The sequence below is a fragment of the Heteronotia binoei genome, chromosome 5 (genome assembly GCF_032191835.1).
Source record: "Heteronotia binoei isolate CCM8104 ecotype False Entrance Well chromosome 5, APGP_CSIRO_Hbin_v1, whole genome shotgun sequence".
Lineage (NCBI taxonomy): Eukaryota > Metazoa > Chordata > Lepidosauria > Squamata > Gekkonidae > Heteronotia > Heteronotia binoei.
The window spans coordinates 141,908,390-141,922,407 of record NC_083227.1 but is presented as its reverse complement, the minus strand read 5'-3'; the positions used below and the strand labels follow the sequence as shown (position 1 = coordinate 141,922,407).

The 14,018-nt window shown below is 43.2% G+C and overlaps 1 protein-coding gene across 2 annotated transcripts in view; it reads right to left on the bottom strand.

Moving 5' to 3' along the window:
• Positions 1-14,018, bottom strand: part of ARHGAP26 (Rho GTPase activating protein 26) — a 537,491-nt gene that overhangs the window by 111,105 nt on the left and 412,368 nt on the right. For both annotated transcript variants that reach the window (XM_060240533.1, XM_060240534.1), the window contains exon 20: positions 5,436-5,589. In XM_060240533.1, the coding sequence (XP_060096516.1) occupies positions 5,436-5,589 (154 nt within the window). The remainder of the gene's footprint in view (positions 1-5,435; positions 5,590-14,018) is intronic.

Here is a 14,018-nt window from a genome sequence, read left to right as displayed (position 1 = left end):
AAGGCAATGGCTGTGCCCGTCAGTGGTGGGGATTTTAGACCCACAGCGCCTGCACTTTTTGAAGGTAACCTTCCCTTCCATGCGCTCCGGACAAGGGAGGGGAGGGAGGGGAAGAAAAGGGGAAAGGAAGCGCAGAAAACGGATTTTTTTTAAAATATATTTTAAAGGGACGAAAAATAGTAAGGAATAAAGGGATGAGAATACGATACCAGAAGGAGATAAAGATGAAGAGAAAAGCGTGCTAAGGAGGAAACGCAGCGAGGTAGGTGATGTCCGGGCGGCGGTAGGGAAGAAACTGAGTGGAATGGGCGCTCTCCCCCCGCTCCAGGCATGCGCAGTCGCTGCCTGCTCCCCAGGGCGGGAGGAAAGCGCGCCAAAAGACGCTATAGGCGAGCTATTGGAGCTCCGAGGTATGGATCCATTGCCTGCGGCAAGACCCATGTGTGGGACTGCACAGAGACCACGAAGAAGATCGTAGATTTGGAAGGGACCTCTAAGGTCATCTAGTCCAATTCCTTGCAGGAAATTTTCAAACACCTCTTGGCAGTAAATCTGGTGATTTGGACATTCTTTGGCACTTCTGTATAGATTGTAATCTATTTATCATGAACCAATTTTATTACAATCTATGCCGAAAAATTTTGTTTGCCACAAAACAATAGGTTGTAGCAAAATTATTAGCAGTCAATGATCCAAATGTGACTCTGGCAGTTGCAAAAAAATTGTCTATCACACTTAATGGTATCATTTCTTAATTTAAACTTTTATATCTATGTTTTCCGTATTGTATGTATCCTCTATATTGTCCGTATCATAGATAATTCCCTAATGGAATTGGCTCGGTCCAGTTTTCCCTTTGGATGTGGTGTGCACTCCATTAATGATTGGCTCATGAATCGCCAGTCAATCACTCTTCTGTGCCATTTGCTGGCTATGCTCCTTTCCTCCTCCAGTGCCAGACCCAGGACAGATGAAGATTAGGCCACTGGGGAAGCTACTAGGCATTAGGTGTTACAAAACAATCAATCTTGCTTCTGTCAGTAAAAGCAACCAAGCTTGGTTCTATCAGTAAAAGGTGGGGGGGGAGGCCTTTTCCAGGTCTATTTTGGCCTTAGAGGGAGAACTCATTGGGACCAGTCCTGACTAGGGCTCCCAGTTCCAGGTCGGTGGGAAATTCCTGGAGATTTTGTGGTGGAGTCTATGGTTCCATTCCTGTATGCTAAAGTATATACATGAGAATGGAACTAAAAGCATCTGGAAGATTCCCACTGACAAGCTGCACATGAAACATGTAGGGGCTACACAATCATTAAAGATTATTTCCTTTGCACCATTTGTCTTTTCATCTCCATTTTGCCTTGGTGTGGCCCCCTATTTTCTTTATCACATATAAAGCCCTTTATTATCTTGGGCCATCAAATCTGCAAGAAGACCATCTCTCCCCCTACACTGCACCACAACAGCTTTGCTCATCTTAGCAAGGCTTTCTGCAGGTGCCAAACCTGCAAATGGGCAACATTAACAACTGTCCACACATGTGTCACCCAAAGGGTGATTAACATATGGAATTCACTGCCACAGGACATGGTGGTGGCTACAAGCATAGCCAGCTTCAAGAGAGGTTTGGATAAAAATATGGAGCAGAGATCCATCAGTGGCTATTAGCCACAGCATATTATTGGAACTGTCTGGGGCAGTGATGCTCTTTTTCTAGGTGCTTGGGGGGAGGGGCAAAGTGGAAGGACTTCTAGCCCCACTTGTGAACCTCCTTTTTTTGGCCACTGTGTGACACAGAGTGTTGGACTGAATGGGCCATTGGCCTGATCCAACATGGCTTCTCTTGTGTGTCTTCTACTCTGTGGAATGGTCTGCCTGAGGAGGTTCAGAATTGCTCCCACTCTCCTGGCTTTCCACAAACTATTCAAAACTGAATTATTCAATAGGGCTTTTCTTATGCAGACAATACTGTATGAGGTTTGCAAATTATAAGGGACTGCAGTCTATACTATACTACCCAAGGTATCTGTAGAAGTGAAAGCTTATACCCAGAATCAAGCTTTGTTTTATTGCTTCAAACTTTGTTTTATTGCTTCAGATCAATGTGGCTACCCACCTACATTAATGCAGAAGAGATTCACAGTTTCACATACAACAGGATCCAGGTTCTTAAACATTTCTGGGATAACATTTTCAAGTGAATTAGACTGCAGGGTATTAGATCCATGGATGTAGTTATAAATTTTTCTAGATCAAAAGAAGATTATTTACTTTTCTGTGGTGAAAGTTTCTGAAAACAAAGGCCGCTGACAAATGATTTATGGCACAGAAGCGAAGAGGATGGTACATACTAGCAGATTAGATCTAGGATGATTTTTTCTTTTAGAACATTTTATCTTTACCTCATTGCAACCTTATTTTAATGTTGATGACTATGGACTTCTAAGTTAACAGTGTTCCAACCTTATATTGGCTGAAACAGAAGCAACCAGACTGCCATAATCATGTGGGAGCACAGGACAGTCTCCCTTTCCAGGTTTTATCAGAATTATTATACAACAATAATGTCTAGACCCATTCAATGTTGCAGGGAAGCAAAGCAAGATCAAACAGTCTCTTGAGGAGAAACAGACTACTGTATATGAATAATATAACTTTACATTACAGTATTGTTTATTAAAAACACATTTATTGGAACTGATTTTCTATGGAAGATATTAATGGTCCTTTGCTTTTAAACAAGTTAATGACCTTATCCAAGAGGATATTATATGAAAATGATACCTATGTTTAAATGTGTCCATAAATTTATTCTACCATTAAATCCTTCCTGACCTCAGAAAAGTTGAACTCTGCAGCCTGTGTGTACATGAAGGGTGCTAGGCTGCAGTGAGAAAGGGCAAAATCACCCCTTCTCCATCATATGCCAGTGGAGCTGTATTTGCAGAAGAGTGAGATGAACTCATCCCCTTCCCCTGTCACACTGTAGCAATGTGGCTCTTTGTTCACACAGAGCCTGCAGCCCTGAGAATCAACTTTCTATGTTAAGAAACTGCTGGGGAGGGGGAATTCAACAAAAATCCATGCCCCTTGCATGGAGGAGGACTATTCAATTGGACAATGCTTATAGCAGACAATTATTTGACGATACTTTATAACTTCTGGTCATTCCTTATGGCGATCCGTGATTATAAGCAAGCAGACTAAAGAAAACACACAAAACTTTAAAGACGTGGTAAAGGTACTTATAGAACTGCTCACTCTCACCGCAGAAATTCTATTTGAGTTCTTTAATATGGACCAGATAGTACAAAACTGTATTATCACTGTCACTGGTGTTTTGCCAGAACTCACCAATTCTGAAAGAACAAACATGGTATAGTTGTGGGAGAAAGAGATCTAAATTCCATCTACCATGGAAGCTCACTGGATGATCTGGGGCCTGTCATTCTCACCCAGCCTAATGTACTTCACACCGTTTTTGTAGTGAAAATAAAGTGGAGGAGGGGAGAATGATGGGACCCAGTTTGGGTCCTTCTTGAGGACAGGAGAAAAGTGGATATAAATAAAATGATTTCTGGAGGTCCCTTCCAGCTCTATGATCCTATATATTATAGTAAGAGCCACAGTCTGAACTTGGGCTGTTTTTCAGTTTTAGCCCAAGGAGCCAGGGTTCTAAACATATGCAGGAAAAATGGAGAAGATGTAACCTTTACTGCTCCTCCTTGGAAAATCTAGACTGAGAAAATCTTGTAAACTATAGCACCTGACCAACTCTTTTATCAGTGTTTGCGAGTGAGACCTTGATTCCCAACCATCCCAACTTTCTTCCTAATTGGAAGGATGCACACTGTCTTCACGGAAAATGGAAAACTCAGTTCATTGCAGTCTCATATTCAGTAAATTTCAATTAGGACATAGACATGTAATCCACAGTGGTCAAACATTGAGATAAACTTTATATACTTTCTTCTCTTGGTGCTGCTGTAAAAATGTTCTGAGGAGGACGGGAAACAGAGCTTACGTTGAGAGGTAAAACCATGCTTAGTTTTTAAGTTTGCATAGTTGGAGTTTCTTATGCGATGAAAATCACCAGCTACTATATGGTATAGTTATTGAAAACCAGGATCTGAATATTTAAATTAAAAATATATACACAACTGCAAAGAGAGTTTGGCAACTAAGAAAATAATAAGTCTTCATGTATACCCTTCTGTACTCTTCTCATATTTCCAGAATGCAACATGTTTGAGTGATAGCAACATCACCTTTGTCCACTCGGTATCTATGGTCTACTCGGTATCTATGATAGGGAAAGGCACTTGGTTGCAAGGCGAACACCTAACAGAAATAAAACAGCTGCAGCCTTACAAATGGCATGCAGTTCTCATGTAGCAACAAAAACAGTGACTTTTCAATTTTAGCCACTGGTGGCCTTTTCCAGTAACAGGAACAACTGAGCATGCTCCATTCTTCCATGTTCTGGAGCACAGCATAATAACCAATACTGTATGCTTGACAAGCAGTTTTTTTGTTGCTGAACCAGAGCTAGACATCACAAAGTGTAAGTGGTTGCTATCCAAAGTAGAAGCCCTGCATCTCCTACTCTTTTTCCCTTGGGAACATCTACAAACTCAAAAATACGTAGTGTGATACCATTAGGTTGCAAGTTTAGTAGTCCTTGTTCCAAGTTCAGCAAGAGTGAGGAACATCTCACAACTTCATGACATCACAATTAGAGTGTTCATTTGGAAATACAAACAATAGAACCAGGGCTGATGCTACTGACGCAGCTGCACAACCGCTGTAACATCAAGTTCCTGTCCATTCTAGAGACAATTCTATCTGTGCAGAAAATAAACTCAGGTGGGCTGGGATATGTTCTGCTATAGAACACAACAGAGCCTGGGGAAAAGATAGAATTTTCCATCTTGACAGAAGCCTGCTGCTCATGTGAGAACTCAGCTGCAGGAGATTAAGAACAATTCCCAGTGGATCATTCCCCTGAGATTTAGGACTAATCGTTTCACTGGAACTTTGCCAATGCAGAAACAACAGAAAGAATGCACACATTAGCAGACGACCAACTGTGGCAAAGCAGTTTGAGGCATTAGCTGAAGAGGAAATCCTTTTTTCTTTAAATCTGGGAGTCAATGAAACTGGGAAACACCTCTGTGCAGCCAGCATTAAATAAAAGAACCAAGCACAAACTAGCAAGAAGCAGTATAAAGATATAAGAGACACCCCTTGTATTTAGGAGGTAAAAAGCAGCCCAAAATTCAATGTTATTGCAAGGCATATAGCCTGTGGCTACATGCTAATTTTTAAAAAATGACATTGTTGATTTAACACTGAGGAAAACAACTTCTTTTTCTTAAGAAATAAGTCTGTGGGTTAGCTGAATATATTTTCTGACATGCTATTAAGATTCTACTTACAGTGAGTTTGGCCTGTTGGGTTTAATCACTTCTAGGTCAGGGTCACTGGAGTTCATATTAGACTGAGGAGTGCTGTTGGAGCGGAGGAAACTGTTCATGTTGGATGATATGACTGATTCCAGGCTGGAGTTGATGATACTGTTCCTGTTCTCCTCTGGAAGAAAGAGCCACTACTATGAATTTATGTAGAACACTGGAATAGCCTCCCAAGGGAGATTTTCTCTGTCTCTCTCTACCAGTGTCTTTTGCCAATAGGTGAAGACTTTTCTGATTTGTCTGGCACACCCACAAAAATTTGGATCTACCCACAAAAATGGTCATGGGCCTTCCTTCCTGTGCTACTTATGTGTTTTTAAGTGAATTATTTTATAATCATAACTATTATTTTACTTGTTTTAATATTTTTTATGTTCACTGCCTGATCGGGTAGAACGTTGGCATAAAATATTTTAAATAAATAAACAGAATGTTGGAATTTTTTAGCCATTCAAACAACACCCACCAACCTTCACAGCGACTTCTTTGCCAGTTCCGAAAGTAACAGTGCAATCTAATGCAGAGTTACTCCAGCACAATTCAACAAAATCAATCATTTAGACTGGGTTAATTCTGTATAGGATTGCTCTGCAAGCATGCTGGGTTTTTTTTTTCCCAGTTGAGAAGATAAACATTATAGCTCATATGACCCTTTTCACTCTTGGTAGTTTCCGCTGAGGTCTAGATAGTCAGTCATCTGAAGACCGACCTCAATTATTTGTTTCCTTTTCATTTAAAAAAAAACATTCTTGCCAAATAACCAAGATTAACATATCATATGATACAGATATTTTTTCCATGCTTCTTTCACTGGGTTCAGTTTGATTTCGCTGCACACTGTGATTGGTCTTCCTACTATCACAAGCAATATCAGTTCTGAAGAAACGACAATCCAGTATTTGAACACCACTCCTTTCCACACCTCTTTGATACAGTAAATGAGTACAATGTGAACAGAGAACAACTATTTCTCAGGATTCATTGCAGTCCTGACATTCCCTAAAAACTGTTAGGTAAATCCTTTTCAATGTTACCTTATGAAAATATTGTCATCATTAGGCTTCCTCAAGGAAAAAAGGGTTTTGACAAGTTATCATAAAACACAATTTGGTTTTAAAGCTGAGGTTAAAAACATAATATCCCTGATATGAATGCATGTGTGTATCTGCCTTTAATCTTCAGTCACCCCAGAAAAGACCACACAGCTTTCCTGGTCCATCAAGACACTTGTAACATCCTTTTACAGAAAGCCATTTCTAGCATTCTAAGAGGTCCCCTGAGACAAAGCTGGGACATCAGAACTCTTGTTCCTTGTGCTAGCAGCAATGTGTATGCATAGGGAAGCAGCAGAGAAATCCTAACAAGGGGGAGGGGGAGGAGGAGATTGGATTTATACCCTGCCCTTCACTACCCAAAGCAAGTTGCTTAAGCATTTAAAAAAATCAATAATGATCACCAATTTCTTAAATTTCAAGGTGGCTCAGTACCGCCATTAGACCTGGTGCTTAAAATTGGATTTGAAAGACTTCTCAGCTATAGTATCAATTATGACCTAAGGTCTACTTCCAGATAAGCCTCTTTCTCTCTTTGCATGGGCTGGCTATATTCTGCCCAGCTTGCCTCATAAGTGCTTATTTGTAGTGACCAGCGAGAATATTGAGAGAAAACTGGTGTAATGAGCCGGCGGGTGTGTGGGTGAGCAGGCCCTTGAAGCATGAGCATCCAAAAGCTGCCCAGGTGTACCCAACAGGAAAGTCAGAGCAGCTGAGGACAGGCACTGCAGGTGACAAAGAAGAGAATTTAAGCCATAGCCATTAACAGAAGGGAGTGGGCCAGTGAGAGCAGGAGGACGGTACCAGGATCCTCCTGGGAAAGGACTCTGATGAGATGCTTAAAAGCTCAGAGGTCCCAGAGACCTGCAAAGTTACCATGGTGGTTTTCCCTATGGCAAGGACACCATCAGGGCACCCTATAAGGCCGGCCCTGAACTCCAGGCAGGTTAGTGCTGGGCTTGATTTGGGACTACGTTAAATGGTTTTGGACCACTTAAGGAAATAAATCACTACTAGCAGCAAGAATTTTCCTGGTGCCTTGTAATTCTGTCACAGCTGAGCTGGAAGATAATGCTGCAATATATCTAGCCAGTCTACACAATTAAAAATGCAGTCAGGTACTTTGTAATGTTACAGATGCTGCAATATATCTAGCCAGTCTACACAATTAAAAATGCAGTCAGGTACTTTGTAATGTTACAGATTTTTAGACTGGCCAATGCTATAGTTACTGTCAGTTGCCTAAATTTGAAACTACAATGGAATTTCTTTGAGATGGTCTAACAGATCTAGTTGGAAGATTACTGTATTGACAAAGGAACATTGTTCAAGGTTACTCTTCTCTTTTTTGCTCATCGGAAGTCTTGGGTATTAGGGATGATGACTCTGGCTGGAGCAATTCCTGAAGATTTAGGGGTAAAGACTGGGAATGGTGGGGTTTGGGGAGGAACCTTAGCAGGGTATAATGCCATAGAGTCCACTCTCCAAAGCAGCCATTTTCTGCAAGGGAACTGATCTCTATAGTCTGGAGATGAACTGTAATTCTGGGAGATCTACAGGCCCTACCTGGAGACCAGTAACCCTACTTGGTACAGGCCTGTTGCTGCAATTGCTAGGAGAAAAAGGTCCACTCACAGAGCAATAATACATAAGGCACCAGCGATTCATAACTGGAAGAACTGATGTGTTCCTTGGCCCAAAGAAGCTGCTGGGGAAGGAGGTGAGAGTACAGATAGGCTCCAAGAGTAAAAAAGTCAGATTGCTCTTCTGTTTCTTAAATCTCATATTGCAGGGGTGGCCAACAGTAGCTCTCCAGATGTTTTCTGCCTACAACTCCCATCAGCTGCAGCCATTGGCCATGCTGGCTGGGGCTGATGGGAGTTGTAGGCAACAAACATCTGGAGAGCTACCGTTGGCCACCCCTGCCATATTGTTTCAAACATTTCTGATTTCAGAAGAGGCACAGGAGGGAGAAAATTACACCCCTCCCCCCAAGTGTGGTCCAGATCCATACCAGGGTGCCCTACTGTCTGCTAAAATATCACCGATTCAAAACAGTTGGGCTCTTTGTCCCATTTAAAATATCAACAGCACAGCACCACAAGGGCTGGTCATACTCCTAAATATCTTATGTTTCTGTGCAGTCATTATTCAGCAAACTAAAGCAAGGGCAGCAGCTTAGTCTATCATTGGGATTTTATATAGTATATATTTTATACAATTTACTGTGGGAATTTAAAATTATCAATATTGTCTCAAGCCCAGGAAGCTTGTCTTTCATGAAATAAACACAATAACAACCTTCCAACCCTCTTTCAAGACGTGGGCAATAATCTGGAAGCACCTGGGACCTAAAAAGGGATGATGGAAACTACATTTTGATCTTATTTTTTTAATCCCTATATTTGGAAAGTGTCCATTTCAGAAGAGAGTCTCTTCCAAACAGTGCTAAATATTTGACACAGATTAAGTAGCAGCACAAATATCCTATGGGTGTGATTGTGCTCAGATTTAGGAAGAAATTCTATTTTACACTAGCCAAGAAGGAACTATCAATTTGCCCTATTTTTGTTCAGTGACTGAGGAACAAAACTTAACATGGCAAAGTGCACAATTATAAGAAGAGACACCAATCTGCACTGGAGCCAGAGTAGCAGGAAATGTTTTTAAAATTCTCTAGTGTATTCTGTCAAATCAAAGCTGTGAAAAAACAGTTCTTTGCACCTAACAAACCAATACAAATCCAGGTCATGTATTTTGAAAGCACTAATATGAAATGAGAATGAATAATCTTAGTAGACACTCTCAGAGAATGGAGTGTTTCATTTAAGGGTGACAAAAAGCAGAGGACAGACCACAAAATTCTAACCAGCTTTTAAATTAATCTTAAAATGTGAATGTACTAAAAGTGTTTGCATGCTCATTATTTCATTCCTACATAAAACCAACCAGTTCCTTTTCTGTTATCTACAAGCCTAACTATCTGCTTGTCTGCAGATGAAAAGATTTACTTTCTTCAATTAAGGAAAAGCTTTATTTTCATCAATGAACAAAAGTTTGATTAAAGGGTGGGAGGCCTCCATACATGTCCAGACTAGGGATGCTGCTGAAGTTCATAATTAGCTGATTCATAAAACAAGGTTGGCTGACTCTTAATGCTCAGCAGCATTTCAAATTGAGCCAATTTACCTCCAAAATTGTTCTTGGACTCAGATTGCAATTTGGGCTGATGTGCCTCCCTCCCTGGCACCCTGAAGGCTGCTTTTTCCAAGCCAGGTTCAGTAGGAATGTGGCATGTAGCTTCTAGGGCATCAGGTGTCCATACTAAAAGAAAGGTATATTTCCTAGGATCCTCAGCAGCTTGGAATCTGCAACGGTAATGTTCAAGGCACAGGTAGGGATCACTCCAGCCAGATCTCACTATAGGATGAAAGTAGGTTGCAGGAGGCATTTGGACTCTATTGTACTCCCAAGCATAGTCACTGGGAGTGCAACTGGGACCATGTGTCAGAAGATATTTGGGTATGGGGACAGATAACTGTTAGAGAATTTGCACGCAGCAGAAAACACTGGAGAAGAGGGACAGGCAAACACAGGAATTAATAGACAAGAGAGGCAACTGTATTCAACAGTGGAATATATTTACCAGGGCAGTATCCAATATTCAAAGTCGTTGCCAGGCCAAGGTCATACACAGTAATCAGTTCACACTACAGTAGATAACAGTATACACCAATAAGTATACACAGCACGATCCAAGCACAGTAGCACAGGATCAACACCAGCAGTGTTTGCTGCCACCCGGACAATGAGTCTCACAGTACCCACAATCCTTACAGGCAGGAAGAGCAAGCTCACTGAGCTTCCCTAAATACACACATCAATCATGCAAGCTCACCAGAGGTTGCATCAGCTCTGTGAGTCAGCGCAAAGCCTAATTACAGGTGAGGTCATTCCACCTTACCTCGGTAACAAGAAACAGCTGGGCCATGATGCAGCATGACTCAGCATGACATTGCAGAAACAACATTACTATTACTAAGATGGAGTCAGTCAGCCATTTTAGGACTGATTTCCAACATTCTCCTCTTAATAGTTCTGTTCGTTTCTCAATAGTTCTGCTCATTTCTTAATCCAAGCCTTTTACAGTGCTCATTATGCTTTTCCATAGTCTGGGGTTTAGTAAACATATCTGCTGTATTGTCGCCAGTATCACAATACTTTATGTTTATCAACGCTTCTATGATACATGATCTGACATTTTGGTACCGTATGTCAGTGTACCTATTTCTTGTCTTTACTCCTTTTGCTTTTGCAATCCCAATCACAGCTTGATTGTCTTCCAGAATTTCAACAGGTTTCTCTGCCTCTATTTGCAGGTCCTTTAGTAGCTGCCTAAACCATTCTACTTCAGTACATGCAGTAGAAAGCGGACAAAAGTTGTATCTCCCTCTCTACGAAGTATGTTCTCCCCTGACGTAGGTTGGAGTCCTTGGTCCACCACAGGAGACTTTCCTTGACTGCCCTGGGAACGGTCAGTAACATGGGATGCCTCTCCATGATCTGGATTTGATACGGGCGTAGAAACAACTGCAACTGCCTGGTGTGAAAGCGTCCCCACTGAAGCGCCTCTAGATTTGAAATCAAAAGACCCATGAGCCTTGCCAAAGTCTGGAGAGATGACGATGGCTCCTGTACTACCTGACGTATTAATGTCTTGGTCTTCAGTATCTTGTCTTCTGGGAGAAAAATAGAGTTCAGGTTCGTGTCGATGACCATACCCAGGTGTTGCAGTCTCTGGGATGGGCATAAGTGACTCTTGGATAAGTTGATTATGAACCCGTGTTGCTGGAGACAATTGATAGTGTGTTGAATGTCTTGCTCCGCATTCTGTCTCGACGAAGATCTTATCAACAGGTCGTTGAGATAAGGATGCACGTGTATCCCCCTCTGCCTGAGGAGTGCTATCAGGTTCACCAATACCTTGGTGAATACCCGTGGTGCCGTTGCAAGGCCAAATGGCAGAGCTCTGAACTGGTAGTGGGACCCGTTCACACAGAAGTGAAGGAATTTGCAGTGTGCACGAAGGATTGGAATATGAAGATAGGCCTCTGTTAAGTCCAGAGATGACAGGTAGTCCTGATGGTGCAGGGCTTCCGTTATTGACTTTATGGACTCCATTCTGAAGTGACAGAGCTTGATGTGTCTGTTCAGAAATTTTAAGTCCAGAATTGCCCTCCAGTCCCCGTTTTTCTTGGGTACTGTGAAAAAAATAGAATACACGCCTTGACATCTCTGCCATGAAAGAACTTGTTCTATTGCCGTGATTTCCAGCAGATGTTCAATTGCTTTGAAGGTGACGTCCCTTTGCCCCGGGTTTGAGTGAAGAGGAGATACAATGAAACGCTCCTAAGGTGTCCTTTTGAATTCTATCGGGTAGGCCCATGAAACAATTTCCAGAGTCCAAGAATCGACCTTCGAAGCCGCCCATGTTTGGTGGAAGAGTAGCAGGCGGCCCCCTACTGGTATGGAGTCCCAGTCATGCTTTATTGGGCTTGGAGCCCTTCTCGAACTTGTCGGACCTATTGGGCTGATTTCTCTGGAATTGTGTATTGGAAAAACTTTTACGGAAGTTCTATTTGGGCTGACCCCAGGCTGATCTCCTATATTCCTGTTTAGGCTTGGAGAGGTTGGTGGAGGCACGGAAGGAATTAGATCCAAACCCTCTTCTGTCGGTATGTCTCAGATACTTGGGCATGGCCTTCTTCTTATCCCGTGTTTCCACCAGGATCTTATCCAGGGTGTCTCCAAACAGCTTTTCTCCTTGAAAGGGATAGGCTGAAACAATCTACTTCGAGTGAATGTCTGCCGGCCAGGCCCAAAGCCACAGGCCTCTTCTCGCTACGGTGTTTGATGCCATTGCTCTAGCAGAGAACGTAAGAGCATCCAGAGAGACATCCGCTGAGAATTCGGATGCCCTAAGGAGTCTGTTGGTGCCTTCCAGGATCCTCTTATCTGCGTCTAGCAAAAGTTGAGTTAGTCACCTTATCCAGACAATTGCTGCTCTAGAGACTATGGAGTTGGTCGCAGCCGCCTTAATTGCCAGAGCCGTAGCTTCGTGGCTCCTCTTCAAGGCCAGGTCTATCTTTCTGTCCCAGTTGTCTCGAACCGAGCCATGGCCGTCCTCAGCTAACAGGCCATGGGACTGCAAGGCTGCGATCGGTGCATCCACCAAAGGTACCTGTAGCATGTCATTAGCAAAGGAAGGTAACTCATAAAGCTTCTTCACGAAATTGGGTACTTGTCTATTAGCACTGGGCTTGGCCCACTCAGACTTTAACTGGCGTTCAAAAAACTCCGGAAAAGGGAAAACCTTATCAGAAGATTGGTATCTAGGAAAAAACTCCGTGTTCCCCTTGGGTTTATTTTTGGGGTTAGTCAGTGGGCTGGAAGACTCCTGTTCCTCAGGGGACACCTGGAGGTCTAGGGCAGACAGCACTTTGGCCAAGAGGGGTTGGAACTCTTCTGCCTTGAAGAAGCGTGAAGAGGGTTCCGGAACTGTAATGTTCTCTATCTCCTCATCGGATAAGAATTCGCCTTCCTCCTGATCTCCCCCATAAGAATCCTCAGAGCGACTCTCACAAAAAAATCTTTCACTCTCCATCTGATCACTGACCAAGGACTTTTTATGAGCCCTAGAGTGGGTGGTGCCATCCCTGGATCTCTTGGGAGAAGTTGACCTGGAGGAACTGGATCTGGAGGATCCCGATCTCTTATGGGCAGTTGCCCTGACTGCTGCCCCCACAGTCTGCCTTATAGACTCTAAAAATTCACAAAGAAACGAAGGTCCCATTAAGGGTATGTTACCCAAGCCCCTCTGGGGCTGGAAGGTCTGCGCGGCTTCCAGAGCAGGCTGGGTATCTTCTGTGTTGAAGTCTTCCACCTGGAGATTGGCACCGGAAAGCTCCTGTGGCTGGAGTCTGCAAGGCTGCTGGTCCCTCTCATTCCATGCCTTTTTGTGCTCCCCGACATGGCCGCCGGCGCTGGGGAAAAAGCCTGAGGAGGAAGCCTCCTCCGCAGCCAGAGAAGACCAGCGCCACTTGCGTCCACTTTTCTCTGCCTTGCCCCTACAGGGCACGTTGCCGGTAGCTGAGGCAAGCCTTGCGGTCATGCCGGCTCCGGAGGGTGAGCTCTCGGCTCCGCACCATGCGTCAGGAGCCGGGCCATCCATAAACGTGTCTCTCGCCCAACACGCCATTCGCCTCCTCTTCTTGCTGCGGCTTGAGTTTCGCGCCAGGGCCGCCGCCGTGCCACTCCTCAGTCGAGTGGAGGAAAAGCCGGGGGGGGGGGGGATCGGGAAAAAGGATGCAGAGGAGGCTGAAGAAATAGAATGGAAAAAAGGAGACAGAAAAGCTGGAGATGTTAGTTGCTAGAAGAAAACAAGAAGAAAACAGCCAAGGTAAGGAGGAGGAAGAAAGGAATTTTTTTTCCTCCC